We start from the raw sequence: 24338 nt of genomic DNA on the forward strand, positions 1-24338 counted from the left end.
CTCTGAGTTCACTGGTTAGAAACTATGATAAGAATAATGGCTGACGATCTAGTACCTATTCTCAGCCTCCTTGAAATGTTAAAATAGTGAGTTTGTCTCACAGTTTAATTTGAAGGAAAGCATACTTGATTAATAAAGTACACCAAGCCTCTTATTTTATTGTGTGCAAAAAAAGAGGGGGGTAGGTAGGGGGGAAGCTGCATTGGAGAGTTGAAAACAGAAATTAAAAGACTAAATCCTGCTCGCCTTACTCATGAAAGTAGTGCTGTTAACTTTAATGGGATTACTCGGGTGAGTACAACAAGCAGGATTTGGCCTAAAGTTAGATGCTACTGAGGCTAAGGAAAAAGCAAAGTTAATGACTTTACTTTCAACCTGATACCGTTACACTTTATATTTCTTTCTGAAACATAGTTATTACAGTAGGCCTTACATTTGTCTGAATGGAACAGGGGATTATACATTTATATATGCTCAAATAAGAGGGCTGTTATTTTAATGTAAGTTATGACTGTCATGGGATATAAACCCAAGTACCTCTCCCAATTCCTACTCCTACCATCATTATCCACATTCAGTAAAGGAAGAGTCAAAGTATTGTAAATAAAAAGTATTTGGGATAAGGAATGAACGTAGAACATGACTATAAAATAAAAACTCAGACCACTACAAACAAAATTTCATTATGTTTGGCACGGACAATATCTGAATTAATCAGGGTCTATCTGATATTCAGAGGTGCTGAGCACACAGAACTCCTGCTGAAGTCATTGGGGGCTGCCAGTCTTCGGGCAGGCCCTTTGTCTCCGGGAACAAAGAAAAATCCTCTCAATATCCTTTCTATCTTTCAAACCATATTAAATCTCCTCCAAACTTTCTAAAGCCCCCATCTGTATGTACCAGTCAGGTGTGTTCACAGTTTGCACAGACTTCTAGTGCACAAGTCTGATCTCAATTATACTAGCATCAATCGGCAGTGATGACAGTAAGTTACACTATGGTAAAATGAATGTAAGTGCAAAATCAGAGCCATAGTCCTTGAAATAATACATTTGGCTATGGATGCTCTTAGTAACAACTTCTTCTGTAATTTTGTCAAAGTTATTATGTCCCAATGTCATGTACAATTCAGATTCTGGATCATTTGGTGCAAAGTGCCAAGAACATGTTTGGTGCTATATTAATAATAATAAATATAAAGAATAATACACCAGTAATTTAATATTGTATTTCTGTGGTCTCTGATTTCTTCCCAGAATTGTTATGCACTCTTCTCCTCTGGTAACAGCTCCAGCTGTGATAATTCTCTTTAATTCCAGCCTTATGCATCCCACTGGGCATCCATTATGTTACAAAGGTCAGTTTTAGGTTATTCATGGATAAGGTCACATGATCTTCATTGCATCATTGCTAACCCTATTTTTCATTTTCAGCAAGAATTTTATAACTCTTTCATTCAATCTGCTGTTGCTTGGCTTCACTCCCTGTTTCCACACCAACAATGGAAAAACATCAACATATACAGGTCCCATTGGTGGGCTCTGTATATGTTGATGTTTTTCCATCAAATGAACACTTAGGCAAGAAACCATCCTCTATTATACCCATTTTTAGATAAGCAAATTGTGGCATAGAGAGGTTAACTTGCCCAACGTCATGCAGCTTCTCAGTGCAGAGCCAGAAGCCCTGATTCCAAGGCCCCTGCTCTAATCACTAGACACACTTTCCCTTCCAATATTCCAGAAGCAGGAATATCACTATTATTATTATTTATTTTATTTTATATTCCATCAGAGCCCTTGATCTGCCAAGCATCATTAACACACACAGGGAGAGAGACAATCCCTGCCCTACAAAGCTTTCATCTGAAGAAGACAAGCAACATGCAAAAGGTGGGGGAGAAGGAGTCAAACAAACTATGTACAATTCACATGTGTAATAAATACATATGAACTGTACCCAACAGTCCCTCATTCTGTCCTTCATTATTTGGCAAATTTCTTGTAGTCAATATGACAGACGTGGTCCCATCTGACTTAGCTATCTTTGGCTCACCTAGAATTTTGAGATTCGCTGAGAGTTTTGCCTACATTGGATCCATAGTCTTTCTGTTACATCAACCCCCCCACCCCACTTCCCCAGTGGCTTAATTGTAAGTGTTGTTCAGTAGACTAAAGTTAATGTGTCAACAGACAGTGACTGACCATTATATCTAGTTCATCTGCTGAAAAACAATATTTTCTTCAGGTAAGCCCGTATTTGCTTATCCAGCTGCAATAATGGCAGCATTATATTGCCTTATATAATGGAGTAATTAACATCCTGATGCTTGCTGATTTATACAGTAAGTTGCAGTGATGCAGCCCAAGATGGAGATGTGGGGTAATGATCCCAGAGATTTCCATGTTGAGCTTTAGATGGTCGAGAATTTAAGGGAAGTCAGACACAGGTCACACAGTGAACTTCCCAAGTGGCTTAATTATAAATGTTGTCTGTATATGAGTGCAAAAGGAGATGCATGTTACACATCTTCTGAAATGACCCAGGTAAACCTAAGATGAGTCTGGAGAATTACAGGGTAAACATTTCCTTGAGCATTCAGAAGAACATCCAGAACAGAGGAGACAGCAATAGATGGTGAACTACCATCCCCAACAGTTTTGTGTCCAATTCCTGAGCTAGCAAGCTGGGTTATAAATTGCCATAAAACAGTACTTTGAAAACAAGCCAGAATGTATGTGGATTAATATACTGGAAGGATTTCGCTGTTGCTGCATTTGTTTAACTTAACTTCTCTTCCCACACAAATGGAGGATAAATTTATCTTAACCATTAAATATACCTGCCTGACTATCACATTTGGCATGTTTATTGGCAATTTGTTTCAAATGTTTTGTCATCTTCGGCCCATTCATGCGAAGGGCTGAGCACCTCCTGTGAGTTGCTGAGTATTAACAGCTCTCATTGAAGTTAAAGGTAGCTGGGGGCTGGCAATTCCCTTGCTGGATCAATTCTTCGAACAACCACCTTTTCCCAGAATGCCATTACTCCAAAATAGTTACGCAATGTGGTAGGTGCAGACATACAACCATATGGTTGTAAGGCAGAAAGGCTGCAGGATATCTGGGGTAACACAATCTAAGAAACTGCATTTGTTATGTCCTGGTCAGAGGAGGGTGTAACAAACTGGTTAAAAAACAGTTGTATTTGAACAGGCATAGTTGGCTCAAGAGGTAAACCAGACTGCTCCTGCTCCTGCTGCCGGCAACGGTAAAGCTTCCATTGATTTAAAAGGAAAAAGGATGGAGGTTCATCAATTCTTTCCCATAGACAGAGCTTCCATCCGAGTTTGCACTGATCATGATTTCATTAGGTTTCAGGTCCACCCGCAGTCCTTGATCCTTTTACTTAATGCCCAATTCTCTGCTCATTGCTTCAAAATGTTATTGCATTAGATACCTAAAAGATTTTTTTGCCTTAACTATTGTGTATTATAAATTATTAGTTAATGAAGAAAAATGTATAGGATTATCTGCCTTGTCAGCATAGAGAAGAATCTACAAATCCAAGCCCTGGTCTACACTACGGGTGAGGTCGAATTTAGCCGCGTTAGGTCGATTTAAAAATGAATGCATCTACACAACCAACCCTGTTCCATTGACCTAAAGGGCTCTTAAAATCAACTTCTGTACTCCTCCCCGGCGAGGGGAGTAGCACTAAAATCGCCCTTGTTGGGTCGAATTTGGGGTAGTGCAGACTCAATTCAATGGTATTGGCCTCCGGAAGCTATCCCAGAGTGCTCCAATGTGACCGCTCTGGACAGCACTTTGAAATCCGATGCACTAGCCAGGTACACAGAAAAAGCCCTGGGAAATTTTGAATTTCATTTCCTGTTTGGTCAGCCTGGTGAGCTCAGCAGCACAGGTGACCATGCAGTCCCCCCCAGAATCGCAAACGAGCTCCAGCATGGAGCAAAAGGGAGACACTGGATCTGATTGCTGTATGGGGAAAAGAATCTGTGCAGGCCAAAATCCGATTAAAAAGAAGAAATGCTAATATATATGCCAAAATCGCACAGGGCATGGTGGAGAGAGGCTACAACAGGGACACACAGGAGTGCCGCGTGAAAGTCAAGGAGTTCAGGCAAACCTACCAAAAGACAAAGGAGGCAAACGGTTGCTCCGGGTCACAGCCCCATACATGCCACTTCTATGATCAGCTGCATGACATTCTAGGCAGGGACCCTACTTCTACCGCACCACTGTCCGTGAACACCTGCAAAAGGCTTACCATGGCTGCCTGAAAACCGAATTCTGTTGCCCAGCCATTTGTGATGTGTCACCATACCGGGAGGTGCTCAATATAAAAGGCAAAATGTGACCTTGTACATAAAGCACATGTGCTGTCTGCTGTGAATTGCTTGATTCACGGTGGAAGAGCCTCCCTTTTGTTCTCAGAAATGTATCATCTTAAATTTTGCTCTCCCTTTTTATCTCCCCCCAGGTGCAAATGTTTCTATACTCCCCCTATCATCTCCGTCCCTGAGGTTATCACAGATTAGAAGGCAAAAAACACCCACTCACGATAACATGTTTTCTGAGCTCATGCAATCCTCCCGCACTGATAGGGCACAGCTTAATGCATGGAGGCATTCAGTGGCAGAGGCCAGGAAACATTAAGTGAGCACGAAGAGCAGAGGCAGGAGGTGATGCTGAGGCTAATGCGGGAGCAAACGGACATGATGAAGTGTCTGTTGGAGCTGCAGGAAAGCCAACAAGAGCACAGACCCCCCACTGCACCCATTGTATAACCGCCTGCCCTCCTCCCCAAGTTCCATATCCTCCTCACCCAGATGCCTAAGAACGCAGGGAGGGGGGAAGGCTCTGGGCACTCAGCCACTCCACTCCAGAGGATGGCCCAAGCAACAGAAGGCTGTCATTCAAACAGTTTTGATTTGTAGTGTGGCTGCAATAAGGAATGCGGCCTTGTCCTTCCCTCCTCCCGCACCCCACCCCACCCAGGCTACCTTGTCAGTTATCTCACTTTTTTTTAATTAATAAAGAAAGAATGCATGGTTTCAAAACAATAGTTACTTTATTTCCTTTGCCAGCTGTGATCGAAGTGGGGAGGGTGTTTGGCTAACAGGGAATTAAAATCAACAAAGGGGGAGGATTTGCAGCAAGAAGAAACACACACAGCTGTCACACTGTAGCCTGGCCAGTCATAAAACTGGTTTTCAAAGCCTCCCTGATGCGCAGCACACCAAGCTGTGCTCTTCTAATTGCCCTGGTGTCTGGCTGCTCAAAATCGGCCACCAGGCGATTTGCCACAACTTCCCACCCCACCATAAACGTCTCCCCCTTACTCTCACAGATATTATGGAGCACACAGCAAGCAGCAATATCAATGGGAATGTTGGTTGTGCTGAGGTCTAATCTAGTCAGCAAACAGCGCCAGCGGCTTTTAAACATCCAAAGGCACCATTCTGCACTTGCTCAGCCTGCAGTTGAACTGCTCCTTACTACTGTCCAGGCTACCTGTGTACGACTTCATGAACCATGGGAGCAAGGGGTAGGCTGGGTCCCCAAGGATAACTATTGGCATTTCAATGGTAATTGAAATTGGCATTCCAATGGTAATTTTCTGGTCTGGGAAGTAAGTCCCTTCTTGCAACTGCTCAAACAGCCAGGAGTTCCTAAAGATGCGAGTGTCATGCACCTTTCCCGGCCATCCCACGCTGATGTCAGTGAAACATCCCTTGTGATCCACCAGTGCTTCCAGCACCATTGAGAAGTACCCCTTGAGGTTTATATACTGGTTGGAAAGGTGGTCCGGTGCCAAGATAGGGATATGTGTTCCGTCTATCTCCCCATCACAGTTAGGGAACTCCATTGCAGCAAAGCCATCCAGTATGACCTGCACATTTCCCAGAGTCACTACCCTTGATAGCACAATGTCAGTGATTGCATTTGCTACTTGGATCACAGCAGTCCCCACAGTAGACTTGCCCACTCCAAATTGATTCCGAACTGACCGGTAACAGTCAGGCATTGCAAGCTTCCACAGGGCTATAGCCGCTCGCTTCTCAACCATCAGGGCAGCTCTCATCTTGGTATTCCTGCGCTTCAGGGTGGGGGAAAGCAAGTCACAAAGTTCAAGGAAAGTGGTCTTACACATGCGAAAGTTTTGCAGCCACTGTGAATCATCCCATACTGCAACACCATGTGGTCCCACCAGTCTGTGCTTGTTTGCTGGGCCCAGAATCGACGTTCCACTGTATCAACCAGCCCCACTGCTGCCATGATGTCCAATTGCCACAGCCCGTGCTTTCAGGAACATCTGTGTCCATGTCCTCATCAGAATCTTCCTCGTGCTAGCTCTCTTAGCCCGGTTCTGCACATACTCCAGGATAATGCGCGATATGTTTACAATGCTCACAACAGCAGCGGTGAGCTGAGCGGGCTCCATGCTTGCTGTGGTATGGCGTCTGCATGGGTAACCCAGGGAAAAAGGCGCGAAACGATTGTCTGCCATTGCTTTCACGGAGGGAGGGGCGACTGACGACATGTACCCTAAACCACCCTTAACAATGTTTTTGCCCCATCAGGCATTGGGAGCTTAACCCAGAATTCCAATGGGCAGTAGAGACTGTGGGAACTGTGGGATAGCTACCTACAGTGCATCGCTCTGTAAGTCGATGCTAGCCACGGTATTGAGGACACGCTCCGCCAACCTAATGTGCTTAGTGGCAACATACACAATCGACTGTATAAAATTGATTTCTAAAAATCGACATGTATAAAATCGACCTAATTTCGTAGTGTAGACATACCCCAAGACGTCTCAAGTGCTTTCTATTTGTGTGTACCCTTCCTATTCAAGGTCTCTGGGGCTCCTTTGCAAACAGAAAATGAAGTATTCTTCTACTCTTTCCTCTCTACAGAGAAATTTCCCATTGCCACAGGCCCATGTATAGGTCTACACCAGTGATCTTCAAACTTTTTCCATCAGCCCCTCCCTTTATCCATAATGAAACCTGTCCATGCCCCCAGAAGAAGCACAGTCAGGAGGCATGGCTGGGAGCAGGGCCAGAGCCGTGGGCCGGGTCCAGAATGTGGCTGGGGTCAGGAGCCAGGGCTGGGAGTGGGGCCATGGCTGGGGCCTGTGTGCTGTGATTGGGGCCGGGAGACAAGGCTGTGGCCAGAGCTGCAACTAAAGGCAGGGCGGGAGCGGAACGGGGACGGAGTGAGGCTAGGTGGCACTCCCTCCCTGCCCCAATGGGGACCGGCCTGGGTCCCGCTGTGCCCTCCCCAAATATTCCTCCATGCTCCCCTGTGGGGCGTGCCCCACAGTTTGGAGACCACCAGTCTACACACTACTTAAACCTTTAACATGCAATTTAGGTGATGGTGAGAGTTTATCACTCTTGGTCTTTAGAACACTGCTTCTATTTCTCCTGAATTAATGTCTTTTTTCCCTATAGCCTATGTAACGGCTAGTTGTTGTCAGCTCTTTCCCAGAATTAGATCCTTCGTATAACAGCAATGTATTCTAGAGAACTTATTTCTGAATTCTGCCTATTTTCCTGAATAGTTAGCATGAAATCTTGATCCCATTGAAGTCAATAGCAAAACTCGAATGACTTCAGTGGGCTGAGGATTTCATCCATAAAGTTTAAGATTGTGCCGGTGCTGTACTAAGTGCATGCTTACTCTTAAAAAACACCACCAAGACAAAAATCGTATATTTTAAAAAAAGTCTTTAAGTTATTATTACCAGCTCAGATTATTGGTAATAACAACAATCTTTATAATGGGCTCCATAGAAAAGCATTTTACAAAGGAGGTAAGTATCATTATTAATATTGAAAGAATAAGTCACTAAGGCTCTGTGTGGGTGCAGGAAGCTGCCTGCACAGAGCTCAGTGTGGGATCAGGGTCCTGTTGCATTTCATGGGCCAACCAGAATGAAAACAAACTAGGCAAATTCACTTTCATGCACTAGCAAAATGTTGCAAAAACCTGTTGATTTTTTTTTATTTCAGGAAAAAATGATATTACTAATAAGTTTAGTAAAATCTGTTCTTTTAATACAGCCACATTTTGGACCCAGACTACTTCAGTGTTCTTTCATTCAATGTCCTCTAAAGTCTCATTGAAACACAATGCAAAGTCCTTCATCAGCACAGGGAGATACTATTAAATACGCCCTTTCAAGGAATCCAGAATTAGCCCGTTCCCTCTTCCTCCAGTTGAGCAAGAGTGGGCAGATTAGATCTGAACACACAGCCAACTCGGAGAAGTTCATCCCTGTGGCTCTTGGTTTAGGGGGCGGGGTGCATAAGGGAGAGACCCCTGCAATGACAGCTCAGGCTCTGATGTGAGTGAGACTCCCAGGACCAGGGCTTAATTGGTAATGAAAGAGGAACCAGGGCTCAAGCAATTTTCTTTTACTTTCAGAACTTACATGGCAAACCCAGCCGTGCGGGGTGGGGGGGCTATGAACTGCTAAGCCTAGAAGTGCCGGGGCTCAGCCCGCCCACAATTTAAGCCCTGCTGAGGACTGATCCTCCCCGAGACAAGCCCACAGCAGAAACCCTCCTGCTGATAGGAGAGCTTTAAAAATGCGCCTTACAGGGAATCCAGAATGGGGGAGTCTCCCCCGTCCCGGTCAGGAGCTGGGGCGGGGGGGCACTCGGGCTGCTCCCTGGGGCGGGGCTCTTCCCAGTCCCCGGGTCCCCACGTGCCGGGAGCGGGGTCCGGAATTGCAGCGTTGCCGGGGAGGTGGCAGGGGGCCGGGCTCCCCGCTCTGACTCTGCTCCGGCGGGGATGCTGGGCCGGCAGGTGCCAGCTCGCTCCGGCGCAGGGGACTCATGGGGAGGGAGGGAAGCGGAGCGTCAGCAGCCTGCGACCAGGGCGGAAGGAGGAAGCGGGGCTTTGAGCACCACGCGTGTGAGCCGAGCCGGGGCCGGTGGCTCCTTTAATGTCCCCGCCCGGAGGGGGAAGCCCAGGCAGGTAAAGGCACCGGGTGGGGCGGCTGGGGCTGGGGCTGGGGGAGGTGGGTGTTGTGTTACCCACACGCACCCACTGGCCTAGGCTGGGAGACTGGCACCTGGAGAGGGGCGGACACCCTGCGGCAGGGAAGGAGCCTGGGCCGTGGGGGGAAGGAAGGGGCTGGGAGACAGTGAGGCCAGCTCTGGGTCATCTGTCCCCCTGCTCACCCCACCCACGTGTCTCCCCCCTTGAGTGGCCAATGTTAGCTTGACCCGAGCTGCCTTGAAGCATGTCACTGGGGTGTCGTCGCGAGCTGGACCCTTCACAGGTTAATGCTGCTGCTTTCTAATCCCTACAGCATCTTCCTGCCTCCCCTCCCCGCCTCCTTTATTTGAGCGTCTAATTCTAGGGCTAGTAAATAGAGAATCAAGTTAACTAACTCTAAAGTGGCCTTAAAGCAGCCATTAGGTTTTCAAAACTGCACTGAGCTAATTTGACTCTAGATTCTAGCAGCTGAGTTATCGTATTTATAAAAAGTAAATAGATAAAGCAGTTCTTCCTCTAGGGCTCTGTCCAGGAGTCAAAGATTTCCTTTGCTTACAGGCCAAGGAGGATGATTATAATAAACGCTATAGCTGATAGCCAAATACTGGATCTCGTGGCCCGCATATTTTATAGGAGTGTTTGTAAAAGAATGCTGTGTTTCAAACCCAGATGAGGGACTATGCAAGGCACCATAAATGTTGTGCCTTACTTCTCTTTGTTGCTCCTGGTTCATGCACCAGATTTCTGTCTTTATAAGGGGGAGTCTCTATTTTATATTGCACAATTTAACCCTTCAGTAATGTGTAAACAACTACTTCTCCCCAGTCTGCAGCTGGAGATGCAAAGTCTGTTTGGGAAAGAACTTCTTGAAGGCTGGAACTATTTTTGGTTTACAGGAATATAAAATATTTTTTCCATTTCATAGCTCAGGTTATTCTAGCTTTATAAAGTTAAGTAGCTAGTCACTCTATAAATACAATGGTAGAAAAACTGCAGCTACGGTATATGCACAGCAACTTGAGAGTTAACTACTTCTATCGTTGCAGGTAGAAACCAAAACCCAACAGTAAATAACCCGATATCTTGGGTAAAAAGTATATCCAAGTTACCACATCAGCTAAAATCCACAATTAATTGATATTTGATAGCTGAAAGTTAACAGCCCCACAAAGCTTTACTCTTCTGCTCTGGCTTTTAAGTTCATGGAAGACTGTTTAAAGATACATATTTGTAAATGGTTAATTGTTTAAAGGGATCACATTAAGGCTCTTGGATGACCTGACATGAAACCTTCATGCCAGGGGAATCCCTCACTCCATTTAGCCTCTTCTTTTAAAATCTAACATGGGCCATCCTTTGGTTATGTTGAAGCTTTCGTGAACCAGAATTTGAAACCAATTGAGTAGAAATTTTCCCATTAACTTCTATCCATGGTGTCAAAAGCTAAGCTTACCCAGTTCTAGGGGTGGCTCTTGCTCTGGATAGAATGTTTGTTGTCTTAAGTCATAAATCACCAAAGAGAGAGAACAAAAGTCACTGCCTAGCAGGCATGCTTGAGAACTTGTGCAGTGGAGTTTAATAGACAGCTACAGTTCATATTTCCTTGTAGATCGCTCTGTAACAATGTGGAACAAGCTGAAGAAAGAATTTGTTTGCTTAAATTTGTTTAAAATTATAAATGCAATTCAGTGTACAATGGGACAAATGTTGGTCACGCTGACGTCAATGAGAGCTTTTTGTGGGACAAGGATTTGGTCCAGTGTCTTTTGTTACATTTCTAAATGTTTCCAGAACTACGTTAAGTTTAGTAGCCATTTTGTGTATAGTTTCTTCAAGCTTTAGATATAGAACATGACTCACAGAATATCAGGGTGGGAAGGGACCTCAGGAGGTCATCTAGTCCAACCCCCTGCTCAAAGCAGGGCCAAGCCCCAATTTTTGCCCCAGATCCCTAAATGGCCCCCTCAAGGATTGAACTCACAACCCTGGGTTTAGCAGGCCGGTGCTCAAACCACTGAGCTATCCCATAATAAGCTATCCCATAGCTCAGTGGTTTGAGCATCGGCCTGCTAAACCCAGGGTTGTGAGTTCAATCCTTGAGGGGGCCATTTAGGGATCTGGGGCAAAAATTGGGGCTTGGCCCTGCTTTGAGCAGGGGGTTGGACTAGATGACCTCCTGAGGTCCCTTCCCACCCTGATAGTCTATGACATAGTCTTGCTTTTATCATTCATAATTCCATATAAAACTCCATCATGATCTAAAGGTATAAAACTCTCTTGTATGTTTCTTTTCCTTTAGGTGAAAATATCCAGCCGACTAGAAGATTATCACAATGAGTTTTGTTGACTACGGAGATACGATAAAAGATGGAGACACAGCTATTGTGTTCTTGGGCCATGAATCGATGTTTCCTGTGAAAGTCCAACATGGCAGTAAAACTCAGACTAAGTATGGGGTCATTAGACATTCCAGTGATCTCATAGGCAAAAGGTACGGCTCAAAGGTGACCTGCAGTAAAGGAGGCTGGGTGTTTATTCTTCATCCAACCCCAGAGTTGTGGACTATGAATCTTCCCCACAGAACACAAATTCTTTATTCAACTGACATCTCTTTAATCACCATGATGCTGGAATTGAAGCCCGGATCCATAGTGTGTGAATCAGGTAATAGTTTTTAATAAGGGATTTTAGTGTATTAACTCAGGGCTTCTCAACCTTTTTCTTTCTGGGGCCTCCCCTAACATGCTATTAAAAACTCCACAGCCCACCTGTGCCACGACAGCTGTTTTTCTGCATACAAAAGGCAGGGCCGGCATTAGGGGGTAGCAAGCAGGGCAATTGCCCAGAGCCCCACATGACAGGGTGCCCCGCAAAGCTAAGCTGCTCAGGCTTCACCCTCAGGCCCGGATGGCGGGGCTTGGGGCAGCTGGACTTTGGCTTTTTGCCCTGAGCCCCAGTGAATCTAATGCCGGGCCTGTCTGGTGGACCCTCTGAAACCTGCTCGTGGCCCTCCAGGGGGCCTTGGACCCCTTAGTTAACCCAGCAGTTCTCAACAACACTTTAACTAGCAACAGACTTTGTTTTAAACTTTATATAGATATAGAATTGTTCTGTTGCTGCTAGAGCCTTCCTGGCCTACAGCTTGAATAATTCTACTTCATTTATGAATGTTAGCAAATGCTCTGTTTTTCTGTACTGAAAAGACACTTATGTGACATTGGCTCAATATGGCGGGGACCATGTGCAGAAGCATGTATAACAAGGTTAGTGAGTTAAAATAAATAATTTTACACTTTTTTCCCCTTTGGGGGGTGAATTAGTGTTTTTTTGGGGGGGGGTTCCTCTTAAAATTATGAGTTGGTCTTTGGGAATGTGCCAGTTTCAGATGAAATAGTTCAGTTTGTTTAAATAGTATTAGGTGTGGGGGGAGTTGTCTACAGAACAGCTTATCTGACAAACCTCAGATATAAATCCTACATTCTTCGAAAATAACTTGAGCATTGGTAGAACTTATACAGGTTGAAAAAGAAAACAAAATGGTATGGGTTAAACGGGTAATACGTGGGATAAAATGGGAGCGTTCACCAGGCTACATAATCCACATATTTGGCCTTTCTTATACTATGTATGTGCTATATGCAGTACTGAAAGAGCACACAAAGGTCAGCTGCAATGGAATGTACAATGGGTGGTTTGATACCAATGGTGATCTGTGCACATGTTCCACTGCTTTTCATACAAATGATTTTAACCCTCTGAATGGATTAGTGGTGTGTTTTGTTTAGCGTATAAAGTGTGCTTTAAACATTATAAATGCTAGGCTGTTGCTTGCGATGCAAAAGGGGAGTTGTTATATTTTATACTAAATGTTCATTATCATATTGATTAAATATATTATGTGATGCTTTAATTTTTTTTTTTTTACTGCAGGCAGCATTATTAGGGCTACATAATAATTTCCTGCCATTTGATTACTTTCCTGTACTGTAGGGGAAATTATATAATTTTTATTAATGTATATAGCTGCCTTTCTTTTTGAGGGATTTATTCTGTCTGCCTCCATTGAATCATTTTGTAAACCTGCTTGTCCCTTGACTCTCAAGAGCAGATGCATAAAAGGAGTGCACAATGTTGTTATGCTGTATTTTTGGTTAAGATTTCCCATTCCCAGTCTTGCATAATAATTGGCAGCCTTTTAGGCACGGCTGTTTTTCACATGCAACTAAAATTTCATCTGTCATTCTGTTTCAAATTTGTGGGTCAGGGAATGTGATGTGTATATATTTAACCCCTGAATACTGGAAACTGGTATTTCCAGATGCATAAGGCACTATTGCACAAGCCCTTGATACTGCAGAAACTCTGAACCCCACAAGTCCAGATTCTAGTTTGTACAATGGTAGTCTTAGGGCTGGAATTGCAGAGTTGTTGTAGATGTGTTGGTCCCAGGATATTAGAGAGACAAGGTGGGTGAGGCATCCACGTGGCCAGGAGGGCACAGAGGCAATGTGCCATAGCATGGTTTGACCTGGCTAATGCTTTTGGATCGATGCCCCATCAGCACATTTTTGCCATGCTGCAAGAGTTCGAACGTATGCCTGAAAACTCTCTCCAACTGGTCCGGGAACTGTGTGAAGGCTGCACCACCACCATCCGCTGCGCGGAAGGAGAGACACCCAAAATTCCTATCCATAGCGACGTGAAGCAAAGCTGCCCCCTGAGCTCCATCGTTTCAACTTAGCCATAGAGCAGCTCATTCGAGCGATCTCCAGCGGTCTAGGTGGTTTCAATCTATATGACAACAGAGTGAATATCCTGGCCTACACAGACAATCTGGTCCTGATTGCAAACAACCCTGAGAGTCTCCAACAAATGTTAGACATCATCAGCAAGGCTGCCAACTGGATGGGATTCCACTTCAATGGCAGGAAGTTTGCATCCCTGCATATCAATGGCAGTAGAAGGGATTCGGTCCAGGCGACGTCTTTTCAGGTCCAGAGTGAACCCATGATCTTCCTCGAGGACAGGCAAGCATATCAACAACGAGTTTCTACATCCAGCAGACACCTGAGGATACTATCGCAGAGATCCTACGAGATGTGGCCAGGATCGACTCCTCCCTACTGGCGCTGTGGCAGAAGATCAACCCCTTGAACACCTTCCTGATCCCCCGTATCTCATTCGTCCTGAGGGGATCTGCCATGGCGAAGGTACCTCTGAACAAGGCAGACAGCACCATCCGGCAGCTGGTGAAGAAGTGGATGTTTCTCCCCCAGAGGGCCAGCAATTAACTGGTGTATATCTTGCACAGGCAGGGCGGCACCAACGTCTCTCGAATGGGTGATCTGTGCGATGTTGCCATGATCACTTCCGCCTTTTGATGTGCCCGGACACCATGGTGAGGAACATCGCGGAGAGTGCTCTGCAGGTGCCGTCAAGAAGCAAATTGCCAGGACCCCCTCCAACCAAGATGTCACCACTACCTGACTGGCTCGCTGTAAGGTGAATTTGGAAGAGACGGGAGACTTTGCTTCACTCTGGAGTCATGCCTGCAATGCTACGATGACTGGAGAAGCGTATCTGCTGCCACTGGATGTGGTGCAAGGAATGCCAGGAGCTAGGAGTACTGGTGCCACAGGTGAAGAATACAGATCACACTATCATCACTCCAAGAGCTAGAACCATGCTGGAGAGGACCCTGAAGGATGCCATCCACTGCCAATACGTGGAAAACCTGAAACGAAAGCTGGACCAGGGCAAGGCGTTTGAGGTGACATGCAAGTGGGACGCCAACAACGACTTTCTCCCTGGGGGCAGCTTCACCTGATTTGCCGACAGGAGGTTCATCCTTAGGGACTGGCTCAACTGCGTCCCACTGAACGGAGTCGTCTGCCATGGGAATCGGGACAAGCAATGCAGAAAGTGTTGCTACGCCAACGAGACACTACCCCACGTCCTATGTAGCTGCAAGCCCCATTCCAGAGCTTGGCACCTGTGACACAACGCCATCCAAGATCGCCTGGCCAGAGCCATCCCGCCACCCATGGGGAAGGTTGCTGTAAACTCTGCCATCCCCAGAACCGACAGCCAACTGCGACTGAACATCGTCATCACCAACAAGGACCGGAAGAAGATCGTCATGGTGGACATCACAGTGCCCTTCGAGAACAGGACTCCGGCCTTCCACGATGCCTGAGCTTGAAAGGTAGAGAAATATGCCCCTCTGGCCGAAACCTTGAGAGCTAAGAGTTACCAGGTCCAGACACACGTACTGATTGTCGGAGCCTTAGGAGCATGGGACCTCAGTAATGAGTGAGTGCTGAGAGAATGCGGAATCAGTCAACGCTACGCTCGACTGATGTGGCAACTCATGGTGTCTGATGCCATCGGGTGGACAAGGGACATCTACATAGAACACATCACTGGCCATGGACAAGGAGGGGTGAGCTAGAGTGCCGATGAGAAGCACAGTCAGGAAAATAACAGATACTTTCCTCATGGACTGTATTTTCTAAATGGACAACCAACCTAATTCTCAATTAGTGAGGGACAATCTCCACTCACTGATATATTTTGCTTTCCACAACCAAATCTCGGTTCAACTTTTCACGAATGATGTACCCAAGTATTCAGATTCTAATACCAAAACTGTATTGTTAAATCTATTCACTTAAATTTTAGTTATTGCTGATTATGTACTCTATGTATCATATGACTTTAAAAAACTAACTTTGTATTTGTGGATAATCTAAGCACTAAGTACAGACACTCTTTTCCCAAACTATGTATTATATAATTTTTTTTAACATTAGCTGTAATAAAATTTTTAAATCTCTTACTGAACCAACTTCTGTTTGTGAATATATAGCTGGAAAGTTTGTCTCTGAGCTCTTCCTCAGGTCAGGGAAAGGTACTCTCAATGTCACAGCTAAATACAAGGTGGAATAGATTGTTTAGTAAGTAGTTAACACACATTCTAAAAGACTATTCAAGATGTTGTGGGCCGTTAACAATAAACTGGGGGTTAGTGGGTCACAGATCAAATCAGCAGACAAAGAGGGTCATTGTAGTTCTCAGCCATGATGACTACATTAATGAGGTCAGCCAACAGCTCTGACTCCACTTATTATGAAGAATTCGAAGATTCCACACGACAGTTCACCCAGGAATTTAAGGATATCCTCAAATCCTTCCCCAGACAACTCCAGGAGAAACTCTACAACCTCATCACCCATGATCCCACACCAAGAACCTTCTACATGCTTTCTCAGACACACACCAAGAACCTTCTACATGCTTTCTCAGACAGACAGACAGACACACACACACACACACACAGGACCCAGACAGACCCATCATGTCTGGCCATGGCACTCTTACTGAATGAATATCAGGACTCTCAGAAACCATCCTCATGCCACTCATCACACAAGGGACCAGCTTCCTCCAAGACACAACCGACTTCCTCCACAAACTCCTCAACATTAACCAGCCACCCTCAGAACACCATCCTTGCCACCATAGATGTCACCTCCCTATACATCAACATCCCTCACAATAACTGTGTCACTGCATCTTTCATCCTCACCCATAACAATTTTACACTTTATCCAAACCATGGGAACAGCTATGAGTACTAAGATGGCTTCCCAATATGCCAGCCTATTCCTGGGCCACCTTGAGGAAGAATTTCTGGACAAATGCACTATGAAATCAATTATATACCTGAAGTACATCAATGATATTTTCATCCTCTGGACAGACTACCTACATTCCTCATCGGTTTCCACTACATCTTCAACAACCCCACCTTTTCTCCCCAAATTTTTTCCATTTTGACCATTCTAATAACAACTAACTACTATACCTGTGGCCTGCAGTGCCTGAAGGGTTGGTTGACTGTTGATAAAAGAAAAAGCATTGCTCCGGATTCATTTGGTTACTCCTTGAAATAAGTGAATTTATTTAAAAAAGGAGTACTGGTGGCACCTTAGAGACTAACAAATTTATTTGAGCATAAGCTTTCATAGCTCATAAATTTGTTAGTCTCTAAGGTGCCACCAGTACTCCTTTTTTAAATAAATTCACTTATTTCAAGGAGTAACCAAATGAATCCGGAGCAATGCTTTTTCTTTTATCAACAGTCAACCAACAAATTTATTTGAGCATAAGCTTTCATGAGCTATGAAAGCTTATGCTCAAATAAATTTGTTAGTCTCTAAGGTGCCACAAGTACTCCTTTTCTTTTTGCGGATACAGACTAAGAGGGCTGCTACTCTGAAACCTGAATTTATTTAGAAGCACAATGCAAGTGACCAGAAATGACAATTTGAATAAAAATGTTACAAGTGTTGACAAGTAGGGCCGAGGCTGGTATGATGTAACATACTTTGGTGCGATCCTAAATCAGACTATATTCCAGCAATCCTAAATAATTAGTTCTAGATTAACCTTTTGTGGCCTAACAGGGAACAAGCCTGCAGTGATTAACAGAAACAAGCCAGGAAATCTAGTCTAGTAATGACATTCTGAGTCTGCTTCCTACTGATGCTGGTATTATATGCATCTAGAGCATTAACGACGATTTGGCTTTTATTTTACTTTATTTTATGTTGCTGATGTAATAGCAATGAATGGGTCAAATTTTGCTTTGTTACACTGCTGTAAACAGAGAGTAACTTCACAGACTGCAGCAAATTGCTCTGCATTTACATCAGTGAAACAGAGTAGAATTTAGCTTAATGTTTATATTAACAGCTGGTGTTGAATTTCCTCATTTCTTGTGTCATACCCATAAGACTGAAATAAGGAGGGAAAGATAAAATGCTTTCAGTCTGAAATGAAATGGAATAAATTCTGCATAATACTATATCTCAAGCAATTTAGGTAAAAGGATTTTTTTTTCTTTTAGGGGGGAAAAAAAAAAGATGACTAGAATCTTTAATTTTGTACCATTGAGTCTTGGAAATGGGTTTAGATTAAAAAACACAGTCGTGATATAAAAGTATTACTACAGCTTATTTTTCTACTGACTTTATTTTTAAAGAGTAGCTTGCTGCCAGTGTCTCCAGATATTTGCCCTACTATTAAAATGATACAAATGCACTATTCCCAGGTTTTGAAGGATCTAGGAATCTGGCTAATGTCTCATCTGTGATACTTAGTGGGTGAACCTTTCTCTTCCCCATCTCCTGCTGCTATCTAAATTTAAAAAATTTATGTTTTAACTATAGCCAGAGCTACCTTTTAGAGTTAAGGTTACAGGAGAACCTCAGAGTTACAGACACCTCAGGAATGGAGGTTGTTCGTAACTCTGAACAAAACATTATGGTTGTTCTTCCAAAAGTTTACAACTGAACATTGACTTAATACAGCTTTGAAACTTTACTATGCGGAAGAAAAATGCTGCTTTCCCGTTATTTTTAGTAGTTTATATTTAACACAGCACTGTATTGTATTTGCTTTTCTTTTTTTTCTTGTTTTTGTCTGCTGCTGCCTGATTGCATACTTCCAGTTCCAATGAGGTGTGTGTTTGACTGGTCAGTTTGTAACTCTGAGGTTGAACTGTACTTTTTAGAGTACTGCTCTCAGAATTGGGTAACTTCACAATGAGAGAACCTGCAAAAAGTCAGATACAGGATACACAGTCTGAGCTTTGCGGAGAAGAAAGAGACTCAAGATAGCCCTGAGAGGGTTAAAATACCTGTCTGTAGAAAGTGGCCTTTTCTCTCAGACTTCCATCTCTGTCAGGTAGCTTTAATCTCAGTCAATCGCTATACTTGGCAATTGCTGCATGTTGCAAACTATGTCTACGCTACGAAATTAGGTCGATTTTATAGAAGTCTATTTTTACACAATCGATTGTATAAAATCGATTTCTATGTCCCCACTAAGCGCATTAAGTCGGCGGAGTGTGTCCGCAATACTGTGGCTAGCATCGACTTCTGGAGCGGTACACTGTGAGTAGCTATCCCACAGTTCCCGCAGTCTCCACTGCCCATTGGAATTCTGGGTTAAGCTCCCAATGCCTGATGGGGCAGAAACATTGTCGAGGGTGGTTTTGGGTACATGTCATCAGTCGCCCCTCCCTCCGTGAAAGCAATGGCAGACAATCGTTTCGCGCCTTTTTCCCTGGGTTACCCATGCAGACGCCATACCACGGCAAGCATGGAGCCCGCTCAGCTCACCGCTGCTGTTGTGAGCATTGTAAACACCTCGCGCATTATCCTGGAGTATGTGCAGAACCGAGCTAAGAGAGCTAGCACAAGGATGATTGTGATGAGGACATGGACACAGATAGTCCTGAAAGCACGGGCTGTGGCAATTGGGACATCCATGGCAGCAGTGGGGCTGGTTGATACAGTGGAACACCAATTCTGGGCCCGGCAAACAAGCACAGACTGGTGGGACCACATAGTGTTGCAGGTATGGGATGATTCACAGTGGCTGCAAAACTTTCGCATGCGTAAGGCCACTTTCCTTGAACTTCATGAGTTGCTTTCCCCCACCCTAAGCGCAGGAATACCAAGATGAGAGCTGCCCTGATGGTTGAGAAGCGAGTGGCAGTAGCCCTGTGGAAGCTTGCAATGCCTGACTGCTACTGGTCAGTTCAGAATCAATTTGGAGTGGGCAAATCTACTATGGGGACTGCTGTGAACCAAGTAGCCAGTGCAATCACTGGCGTTCTGCTATCAAGGGTAGTGACTCTGGGAAATGTGCAGGTCATACTGGATGGCTTTGCTGCAATGGGATTCCCTAACTGTGGTGGGGAGATAGAGAGAACCCATATCCCTATCTTGGCACCGGACCACCTTGCCAACCAGTACATAAACCACAAGGGGTACTTCTCAATGGTGCTGGAAGCACTGGTGGATCACAAGGGATGTTTCACCGACATCAACGTGGGATGGCCGGGAAAGGTGCATGACGCTCGCATCTTTAGGAACTCCTGGCTGTTCGAGCAGTTGCAAGAAGGGATTACTTCCCAGACCAGAAAATTACCTTTGGGGATGTTGAAATGCCAATAGTTATCCTTGGGGACCCAGCCTACCCCTTGCTCCCATGGCTCATGAAGCCGTACACAGGCAGCCTGGAGAGTAGTAAGGAGCAGTTCAACTGCAGGTTGAGCAAGTGCAGAATGGTGGTAGAATGTGCCTTTGGATGCTTAAAAGCTTGCTGGGGATGTTTACTGACTAGGTTAGACCTCAGCACTACCAACATTCCCATTAAAAAGGAAAGGAGTACTTGTGGCACCTTAGAGACTAAGAAATTTATTTGACCATAAGCTTTCGTGAGCTACAGCTCACTTCATCGGATGCATTCAGTGGAAAATACAGTGGGGAGATTTATATACACAGAGAACATGAAACAATGGGTGTTACCATACACACTGTAACGAGAGTGATCAGGTAAGGTGAGCTATTACCAGCAGTATCAGGGTGGGGCGGGGGGTGAACCTTTTGTAGTGATAATCAAGGTGGGCCATTTCCAGCAGTTGACAAGAACGTCTGAGGAACAGTGGAGGGGGAGGGGGGAATAAACATGGGGAAATAGTTTCACTTTGTGTAATGACCCATCCACTCCCAGTCTCTATTCAAGCCTAAGTTAATTGTATCCAGTTTGCAAATTAATTCCAATTCAGCAGTCTCTCATTGGAGTCTGGTTTTTGAAGTTTTTTTGTTGAAGAATTGCCACTTTTAGGTCTGTTATTGAGTGACCAAAGAGATTGAAGTGTTCTCTGACTGGTTTTTGAATGTTATAATTCTTGACGTCTGATTTGTGTCCATTTATTGTTTTATGTAGAGACTGTCCAGTTTGGCCAATGTACATGGCAGAGGGGCACTGCTGGCACATGATGGCATATATCACATTAGTAGACGTGCAGGTGAACGAGCCTCTGATAGTGTGGCTGATGTGATTAGGCCCTATGATGGTGTCCCCTGAATAGATATGTGGACACAATTGGCAACGGGCGTTGTTGCAAGGATAGGTTCCTGGGTTAGTGGTTCTGGTGTGTGGTTGCTGGTGAGTATTTGCTTCAGGTTGGGGGGCTGTCTGTAAGCAAGGTGGCCTGTCTCCCAAGATCTGTGAGAGTGATGGGTCGTCCTTCAGAATAGGCTGTAGATCCTTGATGATGCGTTGGAGAGGTTTTAGTTGAGGGTTGAAGGTGATGGCTAGTGGCGTTCTGTTATTTTCTTTGTTAGGCCTGTCCTGTAGTAGGTAACTTCTGGGTACTCTTCTGGCTCTGTCAGTCTGTTTCTTCACTTCAGCAGGTGGGTATTGTTCCCATTGTTATTGCTGCTTGCTGTGTGCTCCATAATATCTGTGAGAATAAGGGGGAGATGTTTATGGCGGGGTGAGAGGTTGAGGCAAAATTGCCCAGCGGCTGATTTTGAGCAGCCAGACACCAGGGCGATTGGAAGAGCACAGCTAGGTGTGCTGCGCATCAGAGAGGCTTTGAAAACCAGTTTCATGACCGGCCAGGCTACGGTGTGACAGCTGTGTGTGTGTTTCTCCTTGCTGCAAACCCTCCCACTTTGTTGATTTTAATTCCCTGTAAGCCAACCACCCTCCCCCCTTCAATCACAGCTGGCAAAGGAAATAAAGTAACTATTGTTTTGAAATCATGCATTCTTTCTTTATTAATTAAAAAAAAGTGAGATAACTGACAAGGTAGCCTGGGTGGGGTGGGGTGCGGGAGAAGGGAAGGACAAGGCCACATTGCTTATTGTAACCACACTACAAATCAAAACTGTTTGAATGACAGCCTTCGGTTGCTTGGGCCATCCTCTGGAGTGGAGTGGCTGGGTGCCCGGAGCCTCCCTTCCACCACCACCCCCCTCCTCTCCACGTTCTTGGGCATCTGGGTGAGGAGGATATGGAGCTTGGGGAGGAGGGCAGGCGGTTATACAATAGATTCAGCAGGGGGTCTGCGCTCTTGTTGGCTTTCCTGCAGCTCCAACAGATGCTTCATCATGTCTGTTTGCTCCCCCATTAGCCTCAGCATCGCCTCGTGCCTCTGCTCTTCGTGCTCACTTAATGCTTTTCTGGCCTCTGCCACTGAATGCCTCCATGCATTAAGCTGTGCCCTATCAGTGCGGGAGGACTGCATGAGCTCGGAAAACATGTCATCACGAGTGCGGTTTTTTTTGCCTTCTAATCTGCGGTAACCTCAGGGACGGAGATGATAGGGGGAGTATAGAAACATTTGCACCTGGGGGAAGATAAAAAGGGAGAGTAAAATTTAAGATAATACATTTCTGAGAACAAAAGGGAGACTCTTCCACAATGTCTCAAGCAATTCACAGCAGACCGCACATGTGTTTTATGTACAAGGTCACTTTTTGCCTTTTATATTGAGCGCCTGCCGGTATGGTGACACATCACAAACGGCTGGGCAACAGAATTGGGTTTCCAGGCAGCCATGGTAAGCCTTTTGGTACGTGGGGTTAGAATATCAGGGTTGGAAGGGACCTCAGGAGATTTTCTAGTCCAACCCCCTGCTCAAAGCAGGACCAATCCCCAACTAAATCATCCCAGCCAGGGCTTTGTCAAGCCTGACCTTAAAAACCTCAAGGAAGGAGATTCCACCACCTCCCTAGGTAACGCCTTCCAGAGCTTCACCACGCTCCTAGTGAAAAAGTTTTTCCTAATATCGAACCTAAACCCCCACTGCAACTAGAGACCATTACTCCTTGTTCTGTCATCTGGTACCACTGAGAACAGTCTAGATCCATCCTCTTTGGGACCCCTTTCAGGTAGTTGAAAGCAGCTATCAAATCCCCCCTCGTTCTTCTCTTCTGCAGACTAGATAATCCCAGTTCCCTCAGTCTCTCCTCATAAGTCATGTGTTCCAGTCCCCTAATCACTTTTTGTTGCTGGACGCTTTCCAATTTTTTCACATCCTTCTTGTAGTATGGGGCCCAAAACTGGACACAGTGGTGAGGCCTCATCTGGAGTAATGTCGAATAGAGGGGAACGATCACATTGGTTGGCTTCTTACGCCGTCATAACATGTGGGAATGGTTTCAAACTGCAACGCCATCCTTTCCCATAGCAAGCAGTGCCGGTTGGGTTTCACATTTAAAAGGAGGGGCTGCGGTTTTCGGGTGGATGTGCAGCACACACCTCTCCCCACTCCACCGCGTGGCTGCTCTCTGGGATTATCCCTTTTAGCTAAGCGCAAACAACCCAGCATGAATGGGGTCCTTTTACTGTTCTCTTACAAAAATTTCCCTATTTCAACCAGGTGACCATGAATGATACGACTCTCCTGAGGCTAGCACAGAAAGATAAAGACCGAATGTTGCTTGAATGCAACCAAAACCCAGGACCATTCACTGCCATGCTTTGTGCTGCAGTGATTCCAGACTACTTGCTACTGACCTGGCGTGGTAAAGTGTCCTACCGTGGAGGACGAAATAAGGCAGCCCTCCCCAGAAACCTTCTGCAAAGGCTTTGGGAGTACCTCCAGGAGAGCTTCATGGGGATGTCCCTGGAGGATTCCCGCTCCATCCCCAGACACGTTAACAGACTTTTCCAATAGCTGTACTGGCTGCGAATGCATCCCAATTCTTCAGGGCAAATCAAACATTAAACACTATATTGCTTTTAAACCCTGTACTGTAGTTACAAATGTGCACTCACCAGAGCTGCCTTCTCCGGCTTCAGGGCCGGGGAGCCCACCTTGGGAGGGTTTTGGTTCCAGGGTGATGAAAAGGTCCTGGCTGCCGGGGAGAACGGATCCACCGCTTCCCTGCTGCGCATTTTCCTCCTCATCATCATCATCTTCCTCATCCACAAAATCCTCCTCTCTGTTGTGTGAGACTCCCCCCTTGCAGGTGTCCACGGACAGTGGTGGGGTAGTGGTAGGGTCACCCCCTAGAGTGCTATGCAGCTGATCACAGAAGCGGCATGAATGGGGTTCTTACCCGGAGCAACCGTTTGCCTCCTTTGTCTTTTAGTAGGCTTGCCTGAGCTCTTTGACTTTCACGTGGCAATGCTGTGTGTCCCTGTTGTAGCCTCTCATCATCATGCCCTGTGCGATTTTTGGCATATATATTAGCATTTCTTCTCTTTGATCGGAGTTTGGCCTGCACAGATTCTTCTCCGCATACAGCAATCAGATCCAGTGTCTCCCTTTTGCTCCATGCTGGAGCTCATTTGCGATTCTGGGGGGGACTGCATGGTCACCTGAGCTGCCGAGCTCGCCACACTGACCAAACAGGAAATGAAATTCAATATTTCCTGGGGTTTTCCTGTGTACGTGGCTAGTGCATCGGAGTTCAAAGTGCTCTCCAG

At 45.3% G+C, this 24338-nt stretch overlaps 1 protein-coding gene across 1 annotated transcript in view; it reads left to right on the forward strand.

Annotated features, from left to right (window-relative positions):
- Window positions 1-8883: 8883 nt before the first annotated feature.
- Window positions 8884-24338, forward strand: part of TRMT61A (tRNA methyltransferase 61A) — a 36646-nt gene continuing 21191 nt past the window's right edge. Inside the window, exons 1-2 of the mRNA XM_074957177.1 lie at window positions 8884-9014; window positions 11338-11702. Of these exons, the coding sequence (XP_074813278.1) occupies window positions 11372-11702 (331 nt within the window). The 5' untranslated portion in view covers window positions 8884-9014; window positions 11338-11371. The remainder of the gene's footprint in view (window positions 9015-11337; window positions 11703-24338) is intronic.

Source organism: Natator depressus, chromosome 6, assembly GCF_965152275.1.
Source record: "Natator depressus isolate rNatDep1 chromosome 6, rNatDep2.hap1, whole genome shotgun sequence".
Lineage (NCBI taxonomy): Eukaryota > Metazoa > Chordata > Testudines > Cheloniidae > Natator > Natator depressus.